The following is a 27,816-nucleotide window of genomic DNA, read 5'->3' on the forward strand; positions in this document are numbered from 1 at the left end:
CAACAGTCCTCGAGAGGGGCTTCGTCTAGCTCGGCCTCTTCCGGCAGCGCAGCTTTGAGTGAATGCGTGTAGTTTGCGGCGACGTCTGGAAGCTTCAGCTGCGCGAGGTCTAACCGAGGCTGGCGTCGGTGCCGAATGTTGTTCACAACGGAGAGTCTTGGGCGCATCTTAACCATCACTAGGTAGTGGTCGGAGTCAACGGTAGCGCTTCGATAGGATCTGACGTCGATAATTCTTAGGCCCATTTCATTGGTCCGCTGGTGTGCACTGAACCTTCCAATCACCGATTTGTATTCCTCCTCCTGGCCGACCTGAGCATTGAAATCCCCGATGACGATCTTGATGTCATGTTTTGGGCAGCGGTCGTATTCACTCTCCACTGCGCGTAGAATTCATCCTTGTCGTCATCGGTACTTCTGAGGTGAGGGCTGTGCACGTTGAATCGGCCCTTGATTCTCAACCTGCACATTCAAGGATTGATTGGCCACCACCCAATCACCCGTTTCCGCATCTCGCCCATCACTATGAAAGCTGTACCCAGCTCGTGTGTGTTGCCGCAGCTCTGGTAGATGGTATGTCCATCTCTGAACGTACGTACCGTTGAGCTCTTCCAGCACACCTCCTGCAGCGCTACGACGTCGAACTTGCGGCGCTTCAATACGTCGGAAAGCACTCGAGTGCTCCCTTGGAAGTTGAGAAATCGGCAGTTCCACGTCCCGAGTTTCCAATCCATAGTCCTTTTTCGTCGCGTGGGTCTATTTCGATTGTTCCAGTAAGAATATATTTGTTCTTCGTTCCGTGCTTTAGTATTTTTTGTGGTGACGGCTTGCAAAGCCTGCTACACCAACCCCCTGTTTCGCCGGAGGGCCAACGAAGCTCGAAAGAGCCCTCCTTTCCTGTCAGTATATGACCTTGGTTTCCACCGGGGTTGGTTTCCCGATCTCCACCAAAGTTGCTCGTATCCCGGCTGGTACCACGAGGAGGTAGGAATAGGAGTTGCTGAATAAGAGGCTATGAACCACTGTAGGGTCTATTTTATGCCTAACTTTTATGTACGCATTATTCAGCCGTTTACCAGCATTTTATCATATTTCTTGCGAGTGTGATTGTTGTGATAGAAGCTACTGATGAATGATCTTCACATTCTTTCACAATTCTAAATGAAAAACACCGAAATACTTTATGTTGAAGAATATTAAATATACTTAAGTATTACTAAAATAAACAAAAAAGCAAGCTTATTCTACTGCTACACTCTAAATGCTTACGAGAAAGTTTTCACCAAAAGCTTCGGTGCAAGTGTATTAATCACGTTATTCTAATGATAATTCTTATCATACACGTCTACGACAATAAATAAGTCAATAAAAATAATTTCATTTTCAATTTGTAACGGTTCCGCTACCAAGCGATCGCATCAGCTGGTAGCACTCCAGCAGTCGCTTCTTGTCGCCAATCTTTTCCAACGTTTTGGCTGCCTCGTGCAGCATGCTGACCCGTTCACCCGGCGCCGACAGGCAAGGTGCCGGCAGGTGCTTGCAGGCAACGTACAGTGCCGCCGCCCGTTCGCGGCCACCCTCGAGCTGGGCGTTGCGGTCCTTACCGCTGCAGATGATTGAAGCTCGCGAATAGCGAGGCCGCAGGCTATGTCCCAGAAGCTGCTGTGTCGGTCCGGGTGCAGCACCGGCCATCAAGCGGCAGACTGCTTCGTACAGGAACAACCGCGATTGGGCGTTCTGCAATGGTGCAATCTCATTAGAACTACTAGAAAGTATTCGAGTCACATTCGTTAACCCATACCGGTATATCATTCGTGACGATGCGCAGCGAATTCAGATCCTTCTGGAATTTGGCCAACACGACACCGGACACCGGAACGTATTCTCCGCACTGGCTCTGAAACTTTTCGTTATCCGACTCCCACAGGGCGGTGCGAGCTTCTAGAAGCCAGTCACACGCCAACAACTGGGCAAGCTGCAATGGAAAGCATGTTCATTAAGAGCCTATAAAAAGCGACTAGGAAATATTTCTGCCGAAATGCAATTTCACAAAACGATTTCACAAGAGCTGATGATACTCTCGTCCACCTGGTTTGCATTGCAGAAGAACTGCACGCCTCATATCGAATGCTAAAGTGCAATGCAACTACAATGCACCCAAGTGGCGAGCAATGGCGTGAACGAACGATACTTTCCAATTTTCAATCGAAGGATGAGCCTTTAATTACCGCAAGATACTCACCACTTTCAATCGCATCGGACTTTTGCAGATGTTGGTTGTCAGGCTATCTTCCAGGAATTGGCTTCCGGCGTTGCAGTTTTGGAAAACGACAATCGAGTCGTAGTGCGGTTTGTTTCTGAAAGTAGAATGTTGCACAGTTTACCTGCCTTATCAGGGGACTTTTTTTTAAGACTTACAGTAGGGCTCGTTTAGCTTGAAAAGCTGCAAATAGTGCCTTCGGTAGACTGTCCTCTCCTTTGGCCAGCTCTGGGGGTAAATTTTCAATGTGCAAATAAAGGCGTTCTGCTTCGGAGTCTTCACCGAGCAGCCAGTGGGCAGCGATGCTGAGCAAACTGGACCACCAGTGCGCTAACCGATCTTGGCAACAGTTGCCGCTGAGAATGCAGCGATCAAAGGTTACCGGTTGCTTCTCCACGCTAAGACTGTCCAGCAGAAGTTGAGTGAAATGAAGCACATTGCTGATCTGACAGCCGGAGTACGGATAGCTGGCTGGTGTCGAAGCCTTCCCGTTATCCGATTGATCGTCCTTCGTGGTATCTTTGTTGTTGCTGGTGGCGGATGCTTCGGCTAGTGCTGCCATTTGCGATTGCTGGACGAAAGCAGCATTGGCATGTTTACGACTTATCTGGCCGGAACCAACCAAACATTGGATGGACTTTTGCAGCAAGTTTTCGCGGTAATCTCTCATCATGTACTCCAGTGGGTCTGCTTTGTTGGCCAGCATGGCAAACATCGATTCTGAATGATCCTCAAATTGAACGGCGTGATTAGTCAGGAAACGAAAGCCGTAAGATGTGAAGGCCCAGCTAAATTTACCCGGAGTCTGATCACTTTCTCCGTAAACTTGTTTCGCTTTAGCCAAATAGTAGCGACAGTAATAGTGCATGTATCGTGGGTAGCTCTTCTTGACACGCAACGCAGCCGTGATGTAGATTTCGATCATATCCTCCGGGGAGATAACGCTGGAAGCGGCTTCCGCCATGTTAACAGCATACAGCGACATCATCAGACCGTTGACTTCAACCTCGTCCGAAACCAAATAGAGTTGATTCAACCGGTGGAACAACAAAGCCAGCTCTTTGGCCGAATTCAGCGCATCCATACGTTGGGATTCCGGCTTGAAGATACCCCCAGTTCGCCGCGATAACCACCTTCCTATGTATATACGGTGCAGAAACATTCGCACAAATTGCCAACATGTTGTAGTCACCGTTTCCAGCCGACTCTTCGGAATCGAAACTCCGAAAGCCGTCAGACAACGCTTAGCTTCCTGCAGGGAAGCCGTAATATTACCCCGTTCGAAGTCCAAATCCGATTGCTTCTTGTGCTTCCAGTACTTCGTCGATGCCTTGGAGCGGGCCGGCAAAATTGGATCCCCATAAACCAACATTTTAATCAAACTAAACGCCAGCAAACCAGAATTAAGCAAGAATATCAAAATTGGGACAGCCAAATTAGTAAAAGAAAACAGTGGTTCATCGACAGCGAGAATGCGCCGGCTGGTTCCAGGCTCAAGCTCCAGCCCGTTGCCTCGCTGCGACAGAAAACTGCCAAACGGGTTGACGACCAGAACGGCTAGCATAAACATGCACAGCGTTAACCGCGAGTGAGCGGACATTCCTCGTACGCTGCTCATCAGTTCTTCGTCGTTCAGCGATTCCTCCATCGTACCGGCTGCTCCGCTGCCGGTGGACGATCCAGTTCCGAACGGCGACGGAGGCATCGAGCTATTGTCCGACTGGTGCGACGGCGAGGAAGATGGATTGGAGTCGTCGCTTCGAGGTGGCGTTACCGGACACTGCGTCGGTACCAGGTCATCCGAGACGTTTGCCACGAGCAAATCCTTAAGCGATTGCTTCCGATTGGTCATCTTCATCTTTAGGTACATGTTTTCCTGCTTGAGATTATTGTTTTGCTTCTGTAGATGGCGAATGTGGTCGATGGCTTTCCGGAGGATGGCCGATTTGTTCAGTTTGGCGTCTACTCCGACGACAATGTTTTTCAACTCGACGATGCAGCTGTTAATGGACGTTCGGTAACGTCGCTCAATGGCGTTGTGGGCGGATCGTTTCACTTCTTTCACCTTTGGCTGTGGGCTGCTTGAAGAACTGCCAGAAGAGGAAACGTGGGTCTGCGGTTGAAGACGGTTAATCTGCAATTTTCCAGCATTTTCCGACGAGTCTAGGACCAGTGGAATTCCCGTTGTCAAAATCGCCCCGTTCGGTGTGTTAACCAGGGTGTGAATATTCTGGCTGTTGGTTGTCATTACGGCTGTAGGGTTTGCCTGTAGGAGAACCTGTTTGTCGCCACTCTGGAAGGTAAATACTTGCTGCATGACCGGAATGGCGGTCGCCGTGGTAGTCGGGGCTGGAGCCACCGTCGTTTTGGTGGTTAGAATATTCTGAACGCGTACATTTGCTGGCAGGATGCTTTGAGGGACGCTAGTCGGAGCAGTATTGGCCGGAGCTATAGTTTTAACGTAGGAATAACCCGTACGAGATCCGGCATTTTGCAGTACAATGGTTGATCCGTTAGCTGTAATGTTGGGACGATTTTGGGTCAAAATTATCGGCGCTGACGTGGTGGTGGTCACTGGTTGCTGATGGATTAAAATTGGTTCCTGTTTGACCGTTTGGCCAACCGGAACGGCGGGAGCAGGCTGAATAGCGACTTTAGGCTTCGCACTGGGACTGCTGACCGAAATCATCGGATCTTTCGATTCCAAACTGCTAAAAAACTGGGATTGTTGCTGTTGATTTTGCTGCTGTTGTTTCTGTTGGATAACTGGAGTACTTCTATGAAGAAACCCAGAATCTTCTTGCTTGATGTCTAGTGCGGAAGCTCCAGAATCATTCATAGAATCTAGGTATGGATATGCAAATGGAATTGGAGTTGCAAACCCCGGAGTTGGACTCATATCCTCCCAGCTATACTTACTGAGGAAGTCCTCACCCATCATATTCATTAATTTTTCCTCATTTAATTGATCTAAAATTTTGAATAAGAATGAAATTGCAACATTTTTTCGAAACAAACAAATAATCCTTACACATATCCGCAATGTCATTGATATCCAGCTCATCACCTTTGAGGACACTGTCCTCAATATCCATCCTCAAGGGTTCACCGGGCTGGAAACTCTCCCAGCCGTTTCTCTCGTCCATGGTGTCGTTTAACGTTTCAAAACAAAATCCACTATTGAGTCAGCACTTTACAAAGTTTTTCCACTATTATTAGACAACTAATGCCTAAACTTTCCTTCTTTTCAACTGAAAAAACACGGATTGCCGTTGGATGCGACGGTCTCGTACGCGGAGGCGAGGAAACACCATTCGATTGACGACGGTTTGCTGCGACCAATCAGAGCGCAGAACGAAATATCGTATGATTTTTCACGACGGTGACGTCACTCGAAACAACACAACACTATACCTTCGCGCATAGCCTCGCCGAGTTGCATCATTAGCTAATAATTATTATCTTCTTTTTCAAGGATTAAAACTGAATGCGCAATTATTTAGTTATAGGTTCATTATATTGAGGTTCAATGCACTTTCGTATTTTAAATATCGTTTATTACGTATTTCAAATCTCTTCACGACGAACGCGAGCAAATTAGCACCCACCATGACCACAGTACAATGTCAAAATAATAACTAACAGCAAGAGCAAAGCAAACACGAACGGGACGGGAAAAACAACACGATCGAAACACGCGAATCGTTGGGACGAGATTGCGTGACGGACGACGGGAGAAAAAACGAGAAACACCAAACTGCCGAAGTTTGACATTACGACGTGTCGTCACTCGTCATCAGTCAGACCCACGGGAATGACACTTCCAATACCAACCTGTACAAAAAAACGTAGCCAACATAGAGCGGGCCCAAGCTGACAGCTTCATAGATGGGCTCAAGCTGACAACCGAGTCGGATGTGTAAATTGTTAAATTTTGTTAGTTTTAGTTTGAGTTGAGCCAAGGTTTAAGCATCACATAGCCAATATCAGGCAGGCAGTTGATGCGAAACACATGAAACTGTGAAAATGGTTAGTTAAATTCGTTTTGTGAAATCGCTTTGCGTTTGCCGCCTTTTTCATGTGAGCAACGAAAATGTGACGTCATAATCAGCCCCCTGGTCAGACCTCATCAGACGTAAACTGAGAAGCATCCGAAACGTCTGCAACAAGGATGCCAGAATCCACTGCAGTTCGTAAACGGCTATTAACCCTTTATAAGGCAGTGGCAACTATATTGCCACCAACAAAAATTTTTTATTTTGCTCCTATAATTATACCGTGGACCCCCGTTCGTTTGACCATTTTTAATCTGAACACTTTTTAATCTGAACCCCGCTGGTTTGCACGACGTGCAAATTAAAAATGGCTCAAATGTCATTCTCAACATAACATCATTTGTTTATGCAGACAATGCACATAAACACGATTTGTTTGTACTGACCTAGCGTGTTTAATCGGTTTCACATTTCGTTTTCCTAACGATTAAGATAGAAATTCGATCAGCAAATGCAATATTCGCACTTCCAACTGCCGACTAAAACAAACCACCAAAACAATAACAAAGAACAGGGCGGCCAGTTCACAGCGGTTTCAGCATATTTCGGGTTACCAGTTGTTCAAATTAAAAAGTAACCCCGTTAGTTTGCATGAGGAATCGTTCAAACGAACGGGGGTCCACTGTATTGATGTCATTATAGAAGCAAAACAAATATTTTTCGGTGGTGGCAATATAATCGCCACGGCCTTATAAAGGGTTAAAGGATTCATTATCAGCGCGGGCGTGCGTGAAATTGATTCCCATTTCCCACCCGTTGTATATAAACTGAATTTATTGGATTCGCGCATCTAATAGAGCTTTCCAGTTATGTGTGTATTGGTGCTTGAAAATGAGGCAAACAACAACAGTAAACAAAAGAGATGCATTCCTTTGTCACCAAGGTACAGAATGAATTTCGTCTTCCGCTGGCTTAAATACCAGCATATTTCCAAAATATGTGCTTGAATTTGGAACAGGATGGAAAATTTGATCGAAATATGTGCTCTGCAGTGTGGCAAACGGAGAAACACAACTAGTAATCGCTTTTTGTCTGTTTGTTCCTCCAGCATCAGCTGTTCCCCAAAATGAGGTAAACATCATGTATATACACACGTATTTCGTGTTCGCTAGTGTGCGTGCTTGAGCTGTCAGAAAGCTCTATGGCCATTCATTTTGGGGCGCTGATGTTTTATATTTTTTTTTCTTTGAACAGAAAGCTGGGCCGTCGGCTGAAGAATAATCAAGCGACTGGGGCTGATCAGCTACCCGGTGAGCTGCGGTGGTGAGGCACTGGCTAGAGCGACCTGCGGACCCTACGCAGACTACGTGGCAGGCGAATTGCGGCCATGTACCGAGTGGAATGGAGACGACTTCTTCGTACAGCAGAAGAAACCACGGCCTGGAGCTGATTAAGAAGATGAAGAAGACCATATGTCCGTGCAACTAAAACTCAGGACCCTTTTGCCCAAACATGCAATTCAGATTCGACAAATTAACCAATCTGCCCCCACCTCTGCTTACGCTACCGAAGATTTAGGCCATATAACTCTGGATAAATACCAGGATTGTAATGGTAAACCTCTTCCTAAGAAATTTTGTTCCACGGGTATTCGTGTCGTGGATCTTGTTCCGTTACTTAGCAGATGAGCGCCGTTGTGGAAAATTTGGCTGGGTTCCGTAGATGGATCGAGGAACTTGTCATTCGAAGGCGTCCCGGCTGATGTTGTCATTCAAGAAGACCCGGACGACCCAGTGGCGGTCAGGTAGCGGCAAAAATCCGAAGACAGCTGACCTGGTGAAGGCCAAGTATAATTCAAGCGTCGGCCGGGAACTATAGTGATTTGCAATGCGGTGGATGATTCCATCTGGTTTGTCTGAAAAATGATTAAACATGCCGGTCGCAACATTTTCTAGGTCCGGAAGGTACCGAATCGGAACGGAACAACAAGAAAAACACGGTATCCAAGACCCGCGTCAGGAAGCTGTGCCGCGTCCGTGAGCGGCTGACGAAACTGAGTTGCATCGTGGTGAATGACGAGGGTTACATCAAAGACGGACACATAAAAGTTACCGGGGTAGAACTTTATGTCGCCACATCATACGTAAGAATGTGGACAAATTCGACAAAAAGTTCTTGGTTTGACAGACCATCTGTGGATGCACTGCAGGGCTTGAAAAGGGATCGCAAGTTGAATGTGACTGCCGTGAATGCGAACTTTCCGCATTCAAACTCCGCTTTTTTAACGATCATTTGACTGTTTTTTCAATTCAGTCAAGCTGCCGCTTGCGCTGCTGCCGTCTTACAATTCAAGCGGCATCTCTGCAAAAGCAAACAGTCGATCTCCCGTTTTGCTTTGCGCTTTGAGAATATAAACTGCAAACTGACTGGAAGCATACGGTGACGTATTTTTTCGTTTCTCTTTTTGTCTCCAAATCAGCTGCTCACAGTAATAGTTTGTCACCCGGACGTCGGTCCGACGTAAGCAAAATATTCGTTTGTATTGGACGGAGTCCGACCGACTTCTTCCATGCACATGTAGTGGTTGTTTTTTTTTGTAGTATTGAATCATACGATTGTGCGGTTGCTTTTCGTAAGCGTGGTGCTGGTGACTGCCAGTCATTTGACTGTTTTGCAGTCATTCGCTGCTCCAAACGGTAAAGGCAACTTGATCGAAACGAAAATGTTAAAAAGCTTTAGAATCCGTTCATACTACGGCGTGCCATCGGCGTTTGACTGAGCAAACTGCCAGTTGTGTTATGCATAGCGTTCGTATTCCATCACTAAACGGACGGTGTGAACTTGAATGCGCGTTGGTGGGACTGCGGTAGAAAAAAAGGATCGGTCGAAGCCGTGGGTGCAGCTACAGAGCCTATGTTAAGGCCCCCACACATACGCATATGTTGGGTTGGTAATTGTCGCTGCTAGAGCGGAATGATAAAAATAAATAACTTAGCTGGAGGCATTATCGCTTCCAGAGGTAGAGCAAACAAGCTGCTTAGCTAGACGCACCAACGATGTAATCAAATAAACATGCTAGAAAAACGATCCATCTAATCGGGAGTAGGAAAATCAGAATATGAAAAGGAATCTGAAAAACCATCTCGCGCATGGATTATGTACTGATTAGACTATTTATTTAGGGCCTGAAAGATTAAGCCACTCCCATGTGTCGCATTTAGAATTTCTTTCTCTTTTTATCGTTAGGACGCAATGAGGAGTGTTCAAACAATTATAGTGTTTTAGAATAAGCGCCCGTTAGACTCCAGAAGGAAAATAAATGAAAATTATGGATATTCGAAGAAAAGTCTGGTATCTAAAGGGACATAGTATATAAGTCAATTTTTCTGGGATGCTTTACATAAGTATCCATCGATTATTCAACGCGTAGCTTTAAGACGACTATTGTAACTTTTTTCAATAAAGTTAAGTTTTCCTGGGAACAGTTTCCCACATACCAGTAGTGAAGTGAATCAGCACGATCAGCACGAGTGAATATCACATCCAATTTCGGAGTACGACCTAGTCGGAAAAAGACTTTGGGCAAGCAGGCAAAACCACCGGCTAAGACCATCTCTAGCCAAACTAAATGTTGCTCGCGACAACATTTAATGGTGGCTATCCAGAGAGGATAGTAAGGAAGGCGAACTCACGGAATAAAACCAGGAAGCTTCCAACCAGACTGTTTGGTTGAATTTTTGTGTCGACTTCTGCCACTGGCGGTGGAAGTGACAATTCTTGACCCGCGCTAGGGTAAGAAAGTAAAAAAAAAAAAAGACCTGTCGCAAGCGTACAGGCACTAAGTCGAGGAAAATAATACTCGCAATTTCAGTCAGAAAGCTGACTGTTTTGAGTCGACTTCTACCACAAGGGTAGAAGTGACAATTGTTGGCCCGCACAAGGGTAATTAAAAAAGACCTGCTGCAAGCAAGCAGGCAAAAGACGGGACGACTTCTACCAGTTTGGGGCAGCACCCGCTATCATTGGCGCTCAAGGAGGCCGGTGATATCTACCGACAACAGGCGTCGGTGCTATCCAAAATCTCAAGTTCAGTGAGCTGCTTGAGTCACTAGCAGGCGCTAGTGTAATCCGAAAAAACACCGGCACACGAGGAGGCCGGTGCAACCCAACCGACGGAAGGCGTCGGTGCTATCTAAAATCTCAAGTTCAGTGAGCTGCTTGAGTCACTAGCAGGCGCTAGTGCCATTGTAATCGTCGGCGCTCAAGGAGGCCGGTGATATTTACCGACAGGCGTCGGTGTTAACCAAAATCTCAAGTTCAGTGAGCTGCTTGAGTCACTAGCAGGCGCTAGTGCAATCCGAAAAAACATCGGCACACAAGGAGGCCGGTGCAACCCAACCGACAGAAGGCGTCGGTGTTATCTAAAATCTCAAGTTCAGTGAGCTGCTTGAGTCACTAGCAGGCGCTAGTGCCATTGTAATCGTCGGTCAGCAAGGAGACCGGTGATATTTACCGACAGGCGTCGGTGCTATCTAAAATCTCAAGTTCAGTGAGCTGCTTGAGTCACTAGCAGGCGCTAGTGTGATCCGAAAAAACACCGGCACACAAGGAGGCCGGTGCAACCCAACCGACGGAAGGTCGGTGCTATCCAAAAGCTCAAGTCTAGTGGGCTAGCTTGAGTCACTAGTAGGCGACTAGTGTAATCCGAAACATCGGCGCTCAAATAGGCCGGTGACACTCCAACCGACAGGCGGTCGGTGATTCCAACACATCGGCACCCAGTCGGTGGCAAAAGGTCGGTGAACCGAAGCAGCAGCGTAGCAGCATCGGGAATCAGCTGGTGGCAACCGCATCGACGAACGGTCGGTGAACCCTAGAATCAACAAACACAGCAGACACAGGCAAAGGCAAAGAAAAACATCTGGTGAGTGAAAATGCACAAAATTTTAGTAAATAATAAAAACGGCAATTGCCGTCTTTGTGAAAAACCCGATAGCATCGGCACGTTGGTAGCCTGCGACGAATGTGATCGCTGGTTCCACGTGTCATGCGCGGGATTAGATCACACTCCCGGCGAAAAGGAGCCGTGGATTTGTTTTAAATGTAAGAGACTCTACGACGAGATCTCGAGTAGGGACAAGAAGATTTCTCGATTAGAAACTCCCGACAGCTCGCATGTCGAGGCATTTAACGAAATTATTAACAAAATAAAAGAAATTAATGTCGAGAAGCATTCATCAACTGACAATTTCTTGATGAAACAGTCGATGATTGACTTGCCATATTTTGATGGGGCATATAATCTTTGGCCCAGATTTAAACAAACCTTTATCGAAACCACGAATAAAGGTAATTTTTCCGATTTGGAAAATTTGTATAGACTGCAAAAAAGTCTCAAAGGAAATGCATTGAAATTAGTCAGTGCACTCCTGTTGGATTCCGCCAACGTCGGAATAATTTTGAATAAATTAGAAGAACATTTCGGCAGTTCCGAAATGGTCTATAATGGCTTATTAAAAGAAGTACTTTCGTTAAAGGCTCCACGATTAGAAATGCCTAAAACGGTAGTCGATTTTATATCAGGGATTGGAAACCTGGTAATAACTATGAAAAGTTTAAATAGAGAGGAATATTTAAATGACCAACGTCTGATTAAAGACTTGGCCTTTAAATTACCAACAACATTGCATCAAAAATGGTTGATGCACCTTAATGAGGAGAGACTCATGTCAACTCCTAAAAACCCCTATACGGCTCCAACATTAGAAAATTTTTATAAGTGGTTGAAACCACAAGAAACTCTTGCGAACATGTTAATCGCGGAAAGAGGCGTTAACTATGAAAGAACAAGACCAGACCGGGTGAATTTCCTCGGTAATAAACAGTCCAGATGCTTTGCTTGCAAGGGCGATCATCGTTTATCTGATTGCTTAAATTTTAAAAGGATGCCACTTGACAAAAGAAGGCAATTCACAAGGGAAAGGAAAATTTGTTTCTCTTGTTGTAATTACAGCAACCATAGAATGCAGGATTGCAAGATTGGTAAAACATGTGGTGTTGACGGTTGCACATTGAAGCACCATCCATTGCTGCACGCGCCCTTTAATACAAGAAACAACAATTCAGACACGTCAAGAAGACAACCTGAAAATGTAAATTGTCTTGTGCAAAATAACAAGACTATCTACTATCAAGTAGTGCCGATTACAATAATCGGCGAAGACTGCGAATATAAAACATTCGCTTTCTTTGATACAGGTTCGTCTGTAAGTTTGATCAAGGAACAAGTTGCAAATGATGTTAAAGCAACAGGTTCATGTGTTCCGCTAACGCTTGCCTGGACCAACGGAGAAGTCCAGGAAGAACGGAATAGTCAGGTAATACAAATTAAGGTCCAAGCCGATAATGGACAAATCTTTACCATTAAAAACATGAGAACAGTTGATGAACTGAATTTACCTGTTCAATCAATAGATATGAAACAATTGAAATCACGATATCCTTACCTTCGTGATGTAAATATGCGATCATATGAGCAAGCGGTACCCACCATACTATTGGGGCTACCTCATGCTTATTTATTTAAGGCAATAGCAGAACGCTCGAGGGGAAATAATGAGCCCATTGCCAAACAAACAAAATTGGGATGGACTATTTTTGGTGGTAGCGAAGTTAATACTAACACCAAAAACTTGTTCTCCATAGATGAAGTTATTGAAGAAGAGAAGTCAATTAGAGAAATGATGTCGAATTACTTCTCAACAGAAGCCTTTGGGGTAAAAGTCCCACAAAGCAACCTGATTCCGAAAGCGGATGAGCAAGCCATTAAAATAATGGAAAACACCTTAACAAAAACTAACCAGGGCTATGAGATTGGCCTGTTATGGAAAAATGAAGACGTGAAATTTCCAAACAGCTTTAAAACTGCGTTGGGACGTCTTCTAATACAAGAAAGAAAGATGGATAAGGATCCAACACTAAGAGATTGGTATAATGCCAAGATAAAAGAATATGTCGAAAAGAGATATATAGATTCCGCGTCAAACCCTGCTGATGAAGGAACAAAGGTAATTTCATCAGAGTCTAAATTTATAAAAGGACCCGTTGTTAAGTTAGCCGTACTAGATGTAAGCCCTCCGAGTGAAGAGGGAGGTACCGCAAAAGGAGAAGAAAATTCGGGCGTTGAACTCAAACAAACAATAAAGCAAAATTTTGAAGAGCAAAGTTCTAGGAAGCCGCATGCTGTAAAGTCAAGTGCAGGCAATAAACATAACTTTGTTGGTGTAGTAAAAGGAACGCCAACCGAAATATTTAAACCATACGAATATGGGAAAAGAAGGTGCACTGACCTTGACGTAGTGAAACGAATTGCAGCTCAAATTTCAAAACCCGAACCAAAGCGTAAGAGAAAAGCTATAATTAGACCCTGGACGTGGGGTAATTTACTTATGCTTATTTACATTATATGCGCGGCATTCGGATCCGTGTTTTCCTATGAAGGTTCCGGGCTAATCGCTTATGACTGCGGCAATCCTGAAGTTAACTTAACGAGTTATTCATTATTAGATGTAGCATCTTGTATTCCACCTTCCAACAATTTAACGACGGAAGAAGTGCAAATACAGGTCTTGCAACGTAATGTCAAAAGCGAAATACATGTATTCCAATGCAAGGTGATAATGAAGCGCCGAATTAAGCATTGTGGTATGCATTCACATACATCTGAATTCGAGAGGGGTTATGCTTACATGGTGAAAGAGTTTACTGCAGAAGAATGTAGACTTTCACATCAACTTAATAGAGTGACACTTACAGACACTCATACGATTCGCGAACTAAAACGAAACTCTACAGTTAGAGGTGAGAAACTCATTGTGGGTTCCGTTTCTGGAAGTAGTTGCGTAGGCGGGAGGCATTGGACACCCGAATATACATGGGAGAATGCATTGGTTTTTTACGAGTATGAGATAACGTTACAAGATTATGTAGCAACAGTTGACTTCGAAAGCGATACTGTATATTTGAGAAACGGTATAAATTGCTTTTATTCCCAAGGACGATGTTTAGATTCAGAAGACGGATACATCACCTGGGACGTAAACTTTAATAAAAAATGCGAAGAAACTGAGTTCGAAGTTATTTACGAGGGTACAGTAAACAAAACTAAAAACGAAAATAAACACGAAGGTCGTAAAGCGATAAATGTTATCTACAGCACAATCTCCAAGTCGAATTTGTTTTCTATTCGTGCTAGGGAGCAAACGAAAATTTGTGGTAATGTTGGTTTTACAACTGATCACCCACGAATATTAATAGTAGAAGTAGTTGGCTTCAACTCTCCCTTTATTAGACGATCTACATCAGGTAGAAATTTTGACTTATTTACATACTTCAACTCAAAAATAACAATCGTCGAAAATTATATTGGTCAGAGCATGACTGAACTTTACAATACAGTTATGACTGAAATATGTAAAGTCGATAAAACGCTAATGGAAACAAGATTAACATTAGCACGATTAAATCCTACGGAATTTGTTTCTAGTATAATTAAGCGGTCCGGATATACGGCCGTTGTAGCAGGTGAAGTTTTACACATTTTGGAGTGTAAACCAGTTTACGTAATGCCCAGGTCGGAAGAAAACTGCTATCAAGAGATACCAGTAAATTATAATAACAAATCAATGTTTATATCACCTGTGACCAGAATTCTGCAAATTAGAGGGACGCAAATTGATTGCACACCTTTACTCCCTGCCAAATTTCGAATCGGTGGTAGATGGTATACCACAGATAGTCGTATACGAGAGACTACCGCTCCGTTACAGCTTGCAACGGATATTCTTACTACATGGTCCTACACGCCGCTACCAAATCTTATGCAAAGTGGAGTATATGATGCGGACAGTGTTGAAAAAATGAGGAATATGATATATGAACAGGGAGACAGACGTATAGCGTCTAACGTATTACACAAAATCCTAGTTGGTCAGCGACCCGATGTTCAAGGATTTCGTTTCGATGCGCTTGTTTCAAGTAGGATAGTTGAAAACGTCATCGAAAAATATTGGAGCAAGTTGATGTCCTGGTCAACTTGGCTGGGGAATATAACTTCTACATTTATTGGAATATACATGATTGGTAGGATAATTAAATTTGTAATTGATACTTTTATGCACGGACGTATATTATATGATATATACGGTCTCGGTTGGCAACTTATAGCATCATTTTGGGATTCACTAACGAGCTTCTTGTCCCACCGAGATTCAATGAGAAGAATGGCCCAAAAGAATGAAACAAATGAAATAAGTCTACATATTGAAAGTGCACCAAGGGAGGCCGATCTGCCGGCTGCACCCGAAGCATATTTATATCCAAAAATACAACAAATTAATTAGTAAATCTAGGATGATTTACGGGCCCCGGAATGTCGCTGCTAGAGCGGAATGATAAAAATAAATAACTTAGCTGGAGGCATTATCGCTTCCAGAGGTAGAGCAAACAAGCTGCTTAGCTAGACGCACCAACGATGTAATCAAATAAACATGCTAGAAAAACGATCCATCTAATCGGGAGTAGGAAAATCAGAATATGAAAAGGAATCTGAAAAACCATCTCGCGCATGGATTATGTACTGATTAGACTATTTATTTAGGGCCTGAAAGATTAAGCCACTCCCATGTGTCGCATTTAGAATTTCTTTCTCTTTTTATCGTTAGGACGCAATGAGGAGTGTTCAAACAATTATAGTGTTTTAGAATAAGCGCCCGTTAGACTCCAGAAGGAAAATAAATGAAAATTATGGATATTCGAAGAAAAGTCTGGTATCTAAAGGGACATAGTATATAAGTCAATTTTTCTGGGATGCTTTACATAAGTATCCATCGATTATTCAACGCGTAGCTTTAAGACGACTATTGTAACTTTTTTCAATAAAGTTAAGTTTTCCTGGGAACAGTTTCCCACATACCAGTAGTGAAGTGAATCAGCACGATCAGCACGAGTGAATATCACATCCAATTTCGGAGTACGACCTAGTCGGAAAAAGACTTTGGGCAAGCAGGCAAAACCACCGGCTAAGACCATCTCTAGCCAAACTAAATGTTGCTCGCGACAACAGTAATGAACAAAATGTTGGAGGGTCATTCCGGTCGAGCGGCGAGCCGAACATTTTCTTCTGTCAGCTTGGTTCGTGGCACTCACACACCGGCGAGCGTGTTGGACGAGCATGAATTCACCAACATTTTCGGCCAACATGTACGTACGTGTATAGGGGCCTTTACAGAGGCGCCGTGACACTCAAAAACCGCTAAATTTTGAACGAAAGCGGAGAGTTACCTTTATTTATGATGGTACTCTCCGTTTTGTTTCAAAATTCAGCGGATTGTGTAGTGTCTTGACGCCTCTGTAATCTATAGTCTCTGTAGGTGCAGCAAGACAACGGACCGCCAACGAACAAGTTTACCAGGACGAATACCTCAAGTAGCTAAGTAACTGATGCAGTCGCACGGCGGCGAGGCGCAGTTTTTGGCTGGATTTGACTGCCAGAACTTGCAGCTGATGTTAGACTGGTACAGAGAAAATCAGAATTTTTCGCTGTAAATTAGAACACCAGAACAAGTTGCATGAAAACAGGGCATGTCCTGGTAAATCGGGACGTGTGGTCAACCTGGTAATGAACATCCTAATATTTTACCGACATTTTGAAAAATAAATGTTATTTAAATTTCAATGAACATTAAATTTATTTTTAAAAATTTGGCAGTGCTGTTTTGAAGGTTTTGAATAAAGCATTGCACGCAGATGTCAGTGCGTTTTTTTCCTCCCAGGTTTGACAGTGTTGTGGGGTTTGTTTTGATTACTTATTCGTAAGACCCAGAAGCAAAAAACTGCAAAAAGGGCAAAAATATATGTTGTACAGAACTGTTATCATTTTCCTGCTTCGGAAAAGTGGGGTATTTCCGGTTTCCGCAAACAAGTGGTACCAATTACAAGTAATAAACCCACTAGCAATAAAATTAGGTTACAAAGGGAATCAAAACAAAACACACAAAAACGTCAAACTATAGGTTAGGCACCGTGCAAAGGTTTATCAAAAAGTTCGCTTTCGAGCTCCTCCCTCCGCCCGATATAGATTTGCTTGCATGCAAGCCACAAACCACAACGTAAACATTGCAACTGTCAACCAAGGGATTTGCAAAATTTGCAAAAAACACATACTTTATCTGCCTCATTTGACTCTCGATTTGCCTAGTAGACGGAAATTTTAGTTGATAAAGATCTCTCTTAGCAGCTGGCAGTATTTAGAAACCCATAAATAATAAATGAAGAATTGCTATCCAGTTCGCAGAGATTAGGTGTGTCGTGTGTCTGCGTTGCTGAAGCCCATCAATTCAGCATGATCATGAATCTAGCACTAACCCGAGCTCGCCAATTGCTAGTCTTGATCGGTGCCCTGCTAAAACGGATCTTGTGCTGCGAATGTTTACGACGCCGGAGGGCTTCCCGCGTTGAATGTGAGACGCTCAGCTCCGTCAATGTCGTGCAGGACGCAAACCGGAGATATAAGGTAAGTGTTGCGCAAACAGATTTTGCTTGGTCTGGAAACTAAACTGCCTTTAAAACCTCAGCACGTCGTACAGAAAGATTGGAACTCGTGGGACGACACTCCGGAAACGGTGGAAGAACACATCGAACGATACCGGGAGCAGCTAGTCGCCCCGGCTTCACCGAGCGAGCCGCCCCCGGAGGAACAAATCGATTATTTCCGCGATATGGCACCGACCATTGTGGCTCAGCAGAAAATCTGCATCGCAAACGAACAGGATAACGGCGGCAGCCAGGACGGTCGGTTCAATCGACTGACGGCAAAGATCGACATTCCCGTCGTAGACGGACTGGACGACTGGGAAGAGGACACCGACGGGCAAGGGCGAGACGGGTGGGACGATGCGGACGAAAACACCACCAAACAGTTGATTCGGCAGACACGCAAGGAACTGAGACAGCAGAGGCAACAGCAGCAGCAGCATCGAAATCATTACAAGTAGGGAGGAGGGTAAGCTCTGCTGTGCTGCGAGCTGGGAGGGCACTGTTTTGTTCTGTTTTCTATTTCGGTTTCCTACTGATGAGCTAAGAGAAAATATATGTTTAATTATATTCATTTTATAGTTGTAAAACTTAATAGTAGGAGAAGAATATTGCAGTCAGAAAATTGTGATCAACAAACAATTTTTTAAACAAAGTAAAGGTAGATATGTCTTATTGAATATTTGTTATGTTACAATTAATTCAATGTGAAACTTTAGTTTTCAAATATACACAAATAGCGACACCGAATTTTACTCGATCAATGTTTTTTTATGGTTAGCTTTCTTAGCCATTCAATTGGTTAACAGTTATCGAAATTAGTAGATATTTAAAAAAAGGCACTTTTATTTCACATGATATAGTTTAAAATATTTTCCTGACGAATATATAATTTTTCTATAATCTAACGCTCATGGAAATCAGCTTACTTCTCTGGGGAGGCTTTTTCCGAATTGCTATGCGCGTACTGCACTAGGACGTCCCCGATTTGCTTCTTGGAAGCGATTCGAACACAGTGCTCTTCGTTCGTTTCTTCACAGTGAAGCCGCATCAACGCATCTCCTTCCGGATCGTGGCTTAGGAAGTTTTCCACAGCTCGCCCAAGCCGTAGATTTGGTTCAATTCCCCTGAGTACGTGGATTTTAGTGTCCGCTTTAACGAATAACTCCACCACATTCTCGATCCTATCGGGAGATGACGTTTCTTGGGTGTAGTTGACCAGATTGCCAATGTCTCTATCGCTTAGAACGATAGGCAATTTCTGTTCCAGCAGTTTTCGAGCCTCCACGTAGTCCCGACTGTAAAACGATATCACATCATAGTTGGCTCGATCAAAGTAACCGCTGCTTTGGCCAACATCACATCCCTCGCACTCTTTGCACTGTCGAGTCCACGCGCATGGATACATGGTGAATCCGATAGGAGCGAACACCTGAAAGCCGGCGATAGTATTCATGCGTACTCGGTTCAAGAAGTCCGCACGGAAGGTGGCTCCACTCGAGCACACCATTACCAAACTGTCGAGACCAATTTTTCGCAGCGCTAGATCTGTTGCTGCAAAGCTGAGCAGTTGGTTCGGTCCGTATAAAGAAGTCGACAGCAGGTGATTCGGACTGGCAGGTTGACTTAGTTCCGGTGGCAAACGTATCGAAACCCAGGCGATGCGAGATCCGTCCTGTTTGTGTTTCTCCGTTAAACCCAAGGCGAGGTTTTTGAGTGGCAGAAACACATCGCCTTCACCTTTACTCGGTGTATCCATTCGATAGAAGAAAATCTACGAAAATGAAAAAGGTTATTTCATAGCAAACAGAAACGAGTAAACCATTTTCCACTCACCAGCATTAGAAACGTGTTATCCTGATTGTCCATGCAGATGCGCTCGTAACTTTGCACGAACTGCAATGCTTCCGCCACCTGATGTTCGAACGTCGGCAGCAGTATAGCAATCCGGGTGCTCTCCGTAACGTACGGCGAGGGGACGATTTCGATTAATCCAATCGGTTTGACGACTTCAAAACTCTTCAGAACCGACGTTCGCCGTTTGCGGTCGTAGAACGTTAGATGCAGTCGGTAATCCATACCACGGACGGCGTCAAATCGACGATAAGCCGAATGCAGTTGACGGTACTCTAGTTCCGGTTGGGTTCGGTAAGCTTCCAAAATAGTTTTATTTAGAATGTTTTGCATATCCTCCGAATCGACAGCCGACAAACGGCGAACGTTGACTTCTGAATTCCACATGAATGAATGGGTTAAGTTCAGATGAGTCCACGCGACGATGTCGTGGCGTGATTCGGGGGGGTTCGGCTTTGGGACGCCCAGTGGCCAACGAACCTCTAGAACATCGTTCGAAAGTGTGCCGTTGGAAATGGCAGACGCTTCCTGTTGGATAGTGCTTTTCTGCTGACTGATTTCCTCTAAATGAACACGAGAAAAATATGTGTGGAGCAAGTAAAAATCGTCCGCCGTTGTGATTGGATAGATAACAGAAGCCTTGTTAAATGCGTCGTCATGTTTAATCATGTGTAGATCTCTGTATATCTTATAGCTGTTTAGCTTGTAGCTGGTAACGTTAATGCCTTGCCACGCTGTCTGACAACTGTCAATTTTAGTAGAATATTTTACGCAACGGCCAATGTTGAGATTGTGCTGATTGGAGACGGCATTGCGAACGCACCAATCCAAGTTGGCTCTGATTTTACGAATCACGCTGCTGCTAAGAACAATGCCCGCGTGAAGATCACAGTACTGAGTATCGGAAGGCTTCTCGTCTTCTTCCATCGAGCTAGCTGTATGAGGAGTTCCCATGTAAATGTTAAAACTGATACTGATATGAGACAATCGTTCCCTTAGAAGTCGAGCATTGACGTAGGAAGTGTCCGAAACCAACAGAAAGTAATCATAATCATCCAGATAATTATCAGCTATGTATTTCAAAACGTGAAACGGTCGCAGATTTTCCCGAGTATCCGTAAAACCTACAATGTTCTTCAGCTTAAAGTTGGCCTTCACATTATCGGCGTTGATGAAAAACTTGATTTTGTTCACCAAATGCGCAGACGTTTTGTTAATCGCCGTCGCCAGCGAATCGATGTTTTCCTGCGTACTCATTACTCCGACGAACAGTTTTTCGCGAATGCCCAACTCCGTATAGTAGTAGCGAGGACGGACAATGTTTTTCACCTGCTTTTTGGCCGTCATTGGTTTTTGCTCTAAATTGAGCTGCGGTTCGAACTCGCTGCCATAGCGCGCCTCTTCGGCCAGCTGATGCTCCCGCTCGGTTGCTTCCGGACACTCGGTGACGATTTCCGTCAAATCCTGGGGCAGATAGTAACTGTAAAGGAAACCGATCAACAGCCCCACCAGGAAGTACTGATTTCGGCTGAGGTTGCACTTTTTCCACATTTTGCAGGACGGAGTGAAAAACAGGACTCAATAAAGGAATTGCCAGCACATCACTATTAAACCTAGCACCAACACGTAAATTAATTTGTGCGAATAATCCTTGACTGAATTGCCAATAATTTGGTAATGTGCTTACTAAATAAAGTTTAAATTAATGAAGTTCACCCCCACGGCCCCCACGTAGAGAGCAAAACAAATAAATGTGAAGTGTTTTTGCCTTGATTTTTGCCATAGATTGCCATTCGAGCATTCGAGGTGGAATCAAATGACGTTTCGAGCAGTTTCTCGGTTTTCGCTTTCGAAACTGCTTTCGAACGATTGCGCACAATTTTGAATATACATGGCATTTTGTTCCATTGGCTGGCAACGCTTCTATCAAAGCATCAGCAGAACATCAACAACGAGGATTGTGTGGCGGAAATAAAAGGCAAGATTCCGGCTTTGTGCAGCAACATGATCAGCAATCGGCTCAACCTTCGACTGGTGCGAACTGCAGCGGTCCGCCTGAGGCGGTACTACACCGAGGGTAACATTCTCAAGCTGCAGGATCGCGGATTCTTTCAGGATGTCTTTCCAGCGGAATCCATGTGAGTAGCTCAGTGTTTTGATTGCCTAGCACAGCCGTCGGTGTGCCAGGGTAACAAATTCCTGTCAATTTTTTTGTTATAATTTCAATTGCAGTGATAAGGCCCGCAGTGTGCTCGGTGCTTCTCCGCAGACAATTTACGCCGGCTTTGATCCCACAGCAGACAGCCTACACGTAGGAAATCTGCTTGTTCTCGTTGGGCTGCTGCACAGCCAGCGGGCCGGACACCAAGCGATTGCTCTTCTCGGTGGAGCCACGGGACAAATCGGCGATCCAAGTGGACGCAGCACCGAGCGCAAAGCGATGCAACTGGATACGCTAAGTCACAACCTGGATCGAATTGGGGCACAGATTCGACGCATTTTCGAAAACCATCGCCGTTTGCTGTGGGAGAAGCGCGGACAAAATGCTTCGCTTAAACCCGTTCTAGTGGTAAACAATGCTGAATGGTATCGAACGCTAAATTTTGTGGAATTCGTTTCCACTGTCGGACGGCACTTCCGAATGGGCGCGATGCTCTCGCGGGCTTCCGTTCAAAGCCGATTGCAGAATGAAAACGGAATGAGCTTTACAGAGTTTACTTATCAGATTTTCCAAGCGTACGATTGGGTGCATTTGCTGCGAGCTCACAACTGTCGGTTTCAATTAGGTGGTAGTGACCAAATGGGTAACATTATGTCTGGCCATGAACTTATCTCGCGGGTGGAACGAAAAGCGGAAGTCTTTGGAATGACCATACCACTGATAACCAACGAAGAAGGAGATAAATTTGGCAAATCCGCTGGCAATGCGATTTGGCTAACAGAGGAGAAAACTTCGCCATACGCGTTGTACCAATTTTTTATACGAACACCTGACTCTGAGGTAGAGAAGTTGCTTAAACTGCTAACGTTTTTGCATTTAGACGAAATTCGAAGCATAATGGCTAGACATCGGCGAACGCCAGAACTGTGGGAAGCACAAAAGCGGCTAGCTCAAGAGCTGACACTGCTTGTTCATGGTGAGGAAGGCCTCCAGCAAGCGGAGAACATTAGCGCGGCTTTGTACAGTGGACAGGTGGAAGCGTTGGGTGAACTTGCGGTGCGGGATATCGCGGGAACTTTCGGCGGTGCTCCGCTGGTGGAAATTCTCCCCGAACCAGGAATTACCGTGCTTGATGTAGCAATGAGGGCGAAATGTTTTCCCACGGAAAGTAAGTCTGGGACGGGAACTCAAAAATGACCTAATTTATCTTACTTGTGATTACACTTGCAGAGGATGCGGTGCGGATCATTCAAGCCGGAGGCTTCTCGATCAATCTGAACAAAGCGAAAAACGTGTCCGAGGTGCTGACGCCGGGTGTTCACATTCTGAAGAATAATGTTTCGCTGCTACGCGTCGGTAAGCGAAACTACTACATTGTTAGGTGGCTGGTTTAGATTGTTTTCCGTGCGAATAAAATATTGCTAAAAAGTAGACGATTTGCTATTTATTTCTTGGCTATGATGACCGAATTTTATGATTCGTTCATTGAGTTAGCAAGTTTTCGGTTGAAGCATGACCCTACAGGCAAACACCCAACTAACGAACCGCCCAATTAACTAGCCCTCAATTAGCGAATCATTGCTGTATAATATTAAAGGTTGAGAGTATCATTCGTCATAAAAGTTAAGTGATACTCTGGTTGGACCCCCCAGAATGAACTTATAGCATTTACCATAAGCCAAGCTGTAATAGATTAAGGTTATAGCGCCTTATTTTGCGAAAAAATGAAATAATTAAAAATCGGAAATATACAATTTACTTGTTTCAGTTGAAATCTCAAAACTCAAACAGATTAGTCCAAGGGCGGCAGTGCTTCTGGGTGATGATAGATATACGTCCGATGTTCTTGATGTTTTTCGCGGTCGTGCGTGATGCTCAAGGCGTTAGGTATTGGGTCCTGCTCTTCGGGTTCAATCGCCGCTACACTATTGTTTCTGTATTCCTGCTATTAGAGCTGGATTGGCACCTATTTTTATGGCTTTCACTCTAACTGTATTGCGTTTCCACAATTCCGTTATGTTCTGATGACCCTTAGACCCGGTAGCGCGGTAACAATATTATTTGTTTCACAGTTCACAGACCGTTTTGATCGGTATTCGGTACATAAAATTTAACTTCCCAGGCGCTGTCATCCTGTTCTAATTACCAGCTAAGCTAGGAGGTAGCTCAAAGCATTTTTGGTTCTATTTCGCCAGTCTGGCAACCCGGTTTCCAGTTTCGGGAGAATGAGAATGACGAACGCGCAGAATAGAGCCTGAGAGCCCCGGCGAGCAGAACTAGTGGGCGTCGACCGATGTACCGAATCGGAGACGCAACGCAAACCGACTGGAATAAACATCGGCATTAGCACACGTGGCCGATCGGGCTGCGATCGGTAATGCTGCGATGTTGCGATGTTGCACGAACGACCGCACTGTTTGCCGATTGATGCTCATACAATTTGATTTCGAGCTATCCAGGACAAAGCTTGCCACCCGTTGTCAACTAGCGCCGACCTGGTAGTGAAACGGGTGAACTGCAGAAAGCGCAGGAGCAAACTGCACGACTGCCCGAAACTGGATTACGCTTGTTAGCTACACGCTAAATCCGTCGCTTACGGTAAGCCAGTTGCAACAGTCAATAATCGATGCTGGATGAAAACCCGTTCCACGGCCGATACCCCTTCTGATCGATCGACTGTAAAGATATGATACGTGGTCACGTTGTATATCCGACATTTCTGCATGATTTTTCGGATGGTAAAAATTCGTTGTGGTAAATGTTCGTTGCGCGAAACCTTCATGAAACCCGCCTGATATTCCACTACGAAACCTTGCGCTATCGGTGACAGCCGGCGTAACATGATCTGGGAGAATTCCTCGTAAGATGGCAATAACATTAAATGTGTAACATTGCAACTTTAATCAAAATATGACGTAACATTTAAATAAAAAATGGTAGCATTGTTACGTTAAAATGTTACCTGTAGGTTATGTAACAAGAATATTAAGTTTGTGGGGTCAATCCCGGCGTAGTGGTTAGCATTCACGCCTCTCATGCCGAGGACCCGGGTTCAAATCCCAACCCCGCAGAAGTCACGAATGACCAAAGCTGTTAAAGTGACTATAATTAAACAAAAGAAAGAAGAAAAGAAAGAAAATATTAAGTTTGTAATGTTACAAACTTAATGTTATTGTTGCATAACCTACAGGTAACATTTTAACGTAACAATGCTACCATTTTTTTTTATTAAAATGTTACGTCAAATTTTGATAACTTTGTTACATTACAATGTTACTTCTCTGTTACATAACAGCAACATTGTGTTACATTCAGTGTTGACCGGGCGGGTAAAAGCGATGTTGGCTTCGTCAGTCAATGTCACTCTGAAATCGGTGCCTCCAGAAGCTGAACAGCGTATTCTGGTTCGGCTGGTGAAAAGCCCCGTTTTCACCGAAGAACTAAAGAATACGCTGTTAAGAGACCTTAATAGTTTCTTATACGCCACTCCGTTCTCTCATTTCGTCCCCATCTTTAGTAACTCGGGGTTCAGATACGGCATTCCCCGGAAAACGCAGACAGCCGTATATGGCTCCAAGAAAAGCTAGAGATGATAAAAATGAGAGAGCGGGGTTGCACAGATTCGTTATAAAATCTTTCAATCTGCATGAAATCAAAGTATCTTTTATTATACGTTGGGATGATGCAGAGAAATTGGGAGATATGGATGTCCTGAAAAGCATCTCTATCCATAACCCCAAAATACAAGCTGTCAGGTGGAAGGTTCTGAAAGCCGTCTCAACGGCTACAAAAGAGCGAACGCTCTACTTTATCAGAACATTCTCAAAAAGTAAAACCTGAATCTTAATCACAGCTTTAAAACAGTCCTCGTCCAGGTCGTTGGTTCACCTAGGGCAAACTGCGCCGTACCTAGGGATACGGTCTCTTTGGAGGCCGTATTCATAGGTCCCCACCTCATTGAGAGGTTCAGAGCATCAGGCTCTTATTTATCATGTGCGCATCTCCCAGGAGTGCCTCCCAGGTAGCTTCGAGGTACGATGCTGGTCTCACAAGCCAGTCGTTGTATGTTCGAATCTCGGCTATAGGCGGTGCTGCTAGATAGAATCAGTAGGATTGTTGCATTAGCCCCGTAACTGTGCTGTACTCTAATACCCAGCCGCGAAGTCTGTCGATAAAGCAGGGTCAAGTCTTAGAAAGACGTTTAAGACGTTTAAGGTGCACTGTTGATAAGTTAGCAAACAAGCGTGGGAAAAAGGTGCGTTTGTGTCGGTGTGTAGGCTATCGCCAGGGTCCTCTCACCGGTCTGCATGTCTTCCCTATCGACATGGCGTTCATATCCCCGATGACGATCTTGATGTCCTGTACCAGTACATTCGGACTGGTAGTGCACGTTGATAATGCTGTAGTGCCTTCCAATCTATCACGAGATCCTGCATTTCGCTCAACACTATAGAGCCCGTGTCCAGTTCGTTGGTAGTGCTACCGCTCTGGTAAAACTGGCAGTTCTTTTGCAGAGCTATCCAGTTGCCACCTGCCAAATTAGCCGATCTGCAGTTCCAAGTACCGGGTATCCATTCATCGTCCTTGTTTAGTCGCCTTAGTTTCCACCGGGTTTGGTTACCCGATCCCCACTATGGTTGCTTGTATCTCGTCTGGTATCACAAGGCTATCAGGCTACGTCACTGAGTCAGGATTTTCATTTGGGGTGGCAACTGGCATGCCATTTTTTTTTCTAGAGGAGTTTTAAACCAACGAAGGGCCTCTGGAGGGGGGGGGGAGGGAGGTGAGCAAGCTATTATGCAGAAAACTATTTTTTAAAGAAATATATTCAATGATTATGCTACAGGATTTTCTTTTCTAATGGTTTTCAAAAGTTTGCGTACAATATGATGCTAATTACTTTGCGGTTGAGAAGAATGTTTTACAATTTTTTTAAAGATTGCATAGCTTCTGCCATTGTTACATACGCTTGGCAGACAGTTCCACAGACATATACTACGGTGACGAAAGCCTTTCCTGCCAATATCAGTTACACAAGTGGTTGGCAAAAGAATGTCAGCTGTAAACTCGAAACGCAAATGCAATTCTATTCTCGCCAACGTCTATCTTGATGGCTCAGAATCGTGCTCCACTACAGACTCTTTTCCTGGAAGGTTTCTTCAAGTTGAGCACAGCGGCTGTGAAATGTTTGCATCCTTCTTCTCTTCGGTATTTGCAAATGAGCTCGCCTCCGACGCAGAAGCCGAAGTGGCTGCAGTGAATGTTCCGGAAGGACTCGTCGACCTCGACACTTTCGAAATTACTCCAGTGATTATTGTTGAAGCAGCTCGTAGATTGAATAAGCGATCATCTCCCGCCAGACCTGATGTAATTCCAGCCATTATTACTTTGTTGTATTTTTAACAAATCTTTTGCACAAGGCAAATTTCCTAGTATTTGGAAACGATCCTTCATGTTTCTCGTTCATAAGAGTGGCGATCGTCGAAATGTTAGGAACTACAGAGGAGTTACCAGCTTGTCTGCAGCTTCCAAGCTTTTTGAAATTATTGTGGGCACTGTCATGATTAACCGTACCAAAAACTATTTATCAGCCACCCGCACGGGTTCATGCCTGGTCGATCGGTTTCCACCAACCTACTCGACTTTACCTAATTACCTACTTCTGCATCATGCTACTTGTAGGAAAAGCACAAGTCGACTTAGTTTACACTGACATAAAAGCTGTATTCGATCGGATCGATCATCGCACCCTTCTACGGAAACTGTATCGTTTGGGAGCCTCAGAGCAACTACTGGCTTGGCTTGAATCATATTTACGCGGTACAGTCTAGCAAGTCAAGGAAGAATCTAATTCCATATGTGTTAACAAATAGGTCTGGGGTTCCTCAAGGAAGTAATATGGGGCCCATGCTATTCATATTATTTTTCAACGATGTGGTTATGCTACTTGAAGCC

The 27,816-nt window shown here is 44.5% G+C and overlaps 4 protein-coding genes across 4 annotated transcripts; 2 read left to right on the forward strand and 2 right to left on the reverse strand.

Annotated features, from left to right (window-relative positions):
- Positions 1 to 1,182: 1,182 nt before the first annotated feature.
- Positions 1,183 to 5,902, reverse strand: LOC128733180 (sterol regulatory element-binding protein 1). Its single transcript, XM_053826853.1, has 5 exons — positions 5,291 to 5,902; positions 2,418 to 5,229; positions 2,242 to 2,356; positions 1,801 to 1,974; positions 1,183 to 1,736 (listed from the first exon to the last, which is right to left on the reverse strand). Exons 1-5 carry the CDS (start codon positions 5,403 to 5,405, stop codon positions 1,383 to 1,385), a joined length of 3,570 nt encoding a protein of 1,189 aa, XP_053682828.1. The 5' UTR covers positions 5,406 to 5,902; the 3' UTR covers positions 1,183 to 1,382.
- An 11,551-nt stretch (positions 5,903 to 17,453) lies between these two features.
- LOC128732873 (receptor-binding cancer antigen expressed on SiSo cells) lies at positions 17,454 to 18,609 on the forward strand. Its single transcript, XM_053826294.1, has 2 exons — positions 17,454 to 17,826; positions 17,888 to 18,609. Exons 1-2 carry the CDS (start codon positions 17,656 to 17,658, stop codon positions 18,305 to 18,307), a joined length of 591 nt encoding a protein of 196 aa, XP_053682269.1. The 5' UTR covers positions 17,454 to 17,655; the 3' UTR covers positions 18,308 to 18,609.
- On the reverse strand, positions 18,400 to 21,444 carry LOC128732869 (chondroitin sulfate synthase 2). Its single transcript, XM_053826289.1, has 2 exons — positions 19,683 to 21,444; positions 18,400 to 19,620 (listed from the first exon to the last, which is right to left on the reverse strand). Exons 1-2 carry the CDS (start codon positions 21,249 to 21,251, stop codon positions 18,772 to 18,774), a joined length of 2,418 nt encoding a protein of 805 aa, XP_053682264.1. The 5' UTR covers positions 21,252 to 21,444; the 3' UTR covers positions 18,400 to 18,771.
- Positions 21,445 to 21,660: 216 nt separating this feature from the next.
- On the forward strand, positions 21,661 to 23,262 carry LOC128732871 (tyrosine--tRNA ligase, mitochondrial). The gene is made up of 3 exons (XM_053826292.1): positions 21,661 to 21,838; positions 21,933 to 23,029; positions 23,092 to 23,262. Exons 1-3 carry the CDS (start codon positions 21,705 to 21,707, stop codon positions 23,253 to 23,255), a joined length of 1,395 nt encoding a protein of 464 aa, XP_053682267.1. The 5' UTR covers positions 21,661 to 21,704; the 3' UTR covers positions 23,256 to 23,262.
- The last annotated feature ends 4,554 nt before the right edge of the window (positions 23,263 to 27,816 follow it).

Source organism: Sabethes cyaneus, chromosome 1, assembly GCF_943734655.1.
Source record: "Sabethes cyaneus chromosome 1, idSabCyanKW18_F2, whole genome shotgun sequence".
NCBI lineage: Eukaryota > Metazoa > Arthropoda > Insecta > Diptera > Culicidae > Sabethes > Sabethes cyaneus.

Coding starts and splice junctions, on each gene's coding strand:
- LOC128733180 (XM_053826853.1), bottom strand. CDS start 5,405: ATGGACGAGAGAAACGGCTGGGAGAGTTTCCAGCCCGGTGAACCCTTG. Junction 5,230..5,290: donor CAATGACATTGCGGATATGT/GTAAGGATTATT, acceptor TCAAAATTTTAG/ATCAATTAAATGAGGAAAAA. Junction 1,737..1,800: donor TCGTCACGAATGATATACCG/GTATGGGTTAAC, acceptor GCACCATTGCAG/AACGCCCAATCGCGGTTGTT.
- LOC128732873 (XM_053826294.1), top strand. CDS start 17,656: ATGATCATGAATCTAGCACTAACCCGAGCTCGCCAATTGCTAGTCTTG. Junction 17,827..17,887: donor ACGCAAACCGGAGATATAAG/GTAAGTGTTGCG, acceptor TTAAAACCTCAG/CACGTCGTACAGAAAGATTG.
- LOC128732869 (XM_053826289.1), bottom strand. CDS start 21,251: ATGTGGAAAAAGTGCAACCTCAGCCGAAATCAGTACTTCCTGGTGGGG. Junction 19,621..19,682: donor ATAACACGTTTCTAATGCTG/GTGAGTGGAAAA, acceptor TCATTTTCGTAG/ATTTTCTTCTATCGAATGGA.
- LOC128732871 (XM_053826292.1), top strand. CDS start 21,705: ATGATCAGCAATCGGCTCAACCTTCGACTGGTGCGAACTGCAGCGGTC. Junction 21,839..21,932: donor GTCTTTCCAGCGGAATCCAT/GTGAGTAGCTCA, acceptor TTTCAATTGCAG/TGATAAGGCCCGCAGTGTGC. Junction 23,030..23,091: donor GAAATGTTTTCCCACGGAAA/GTAAGTCTGGGA, acceptor TTACACTTGCAG/AGGATGCGGTGCGGATCATT.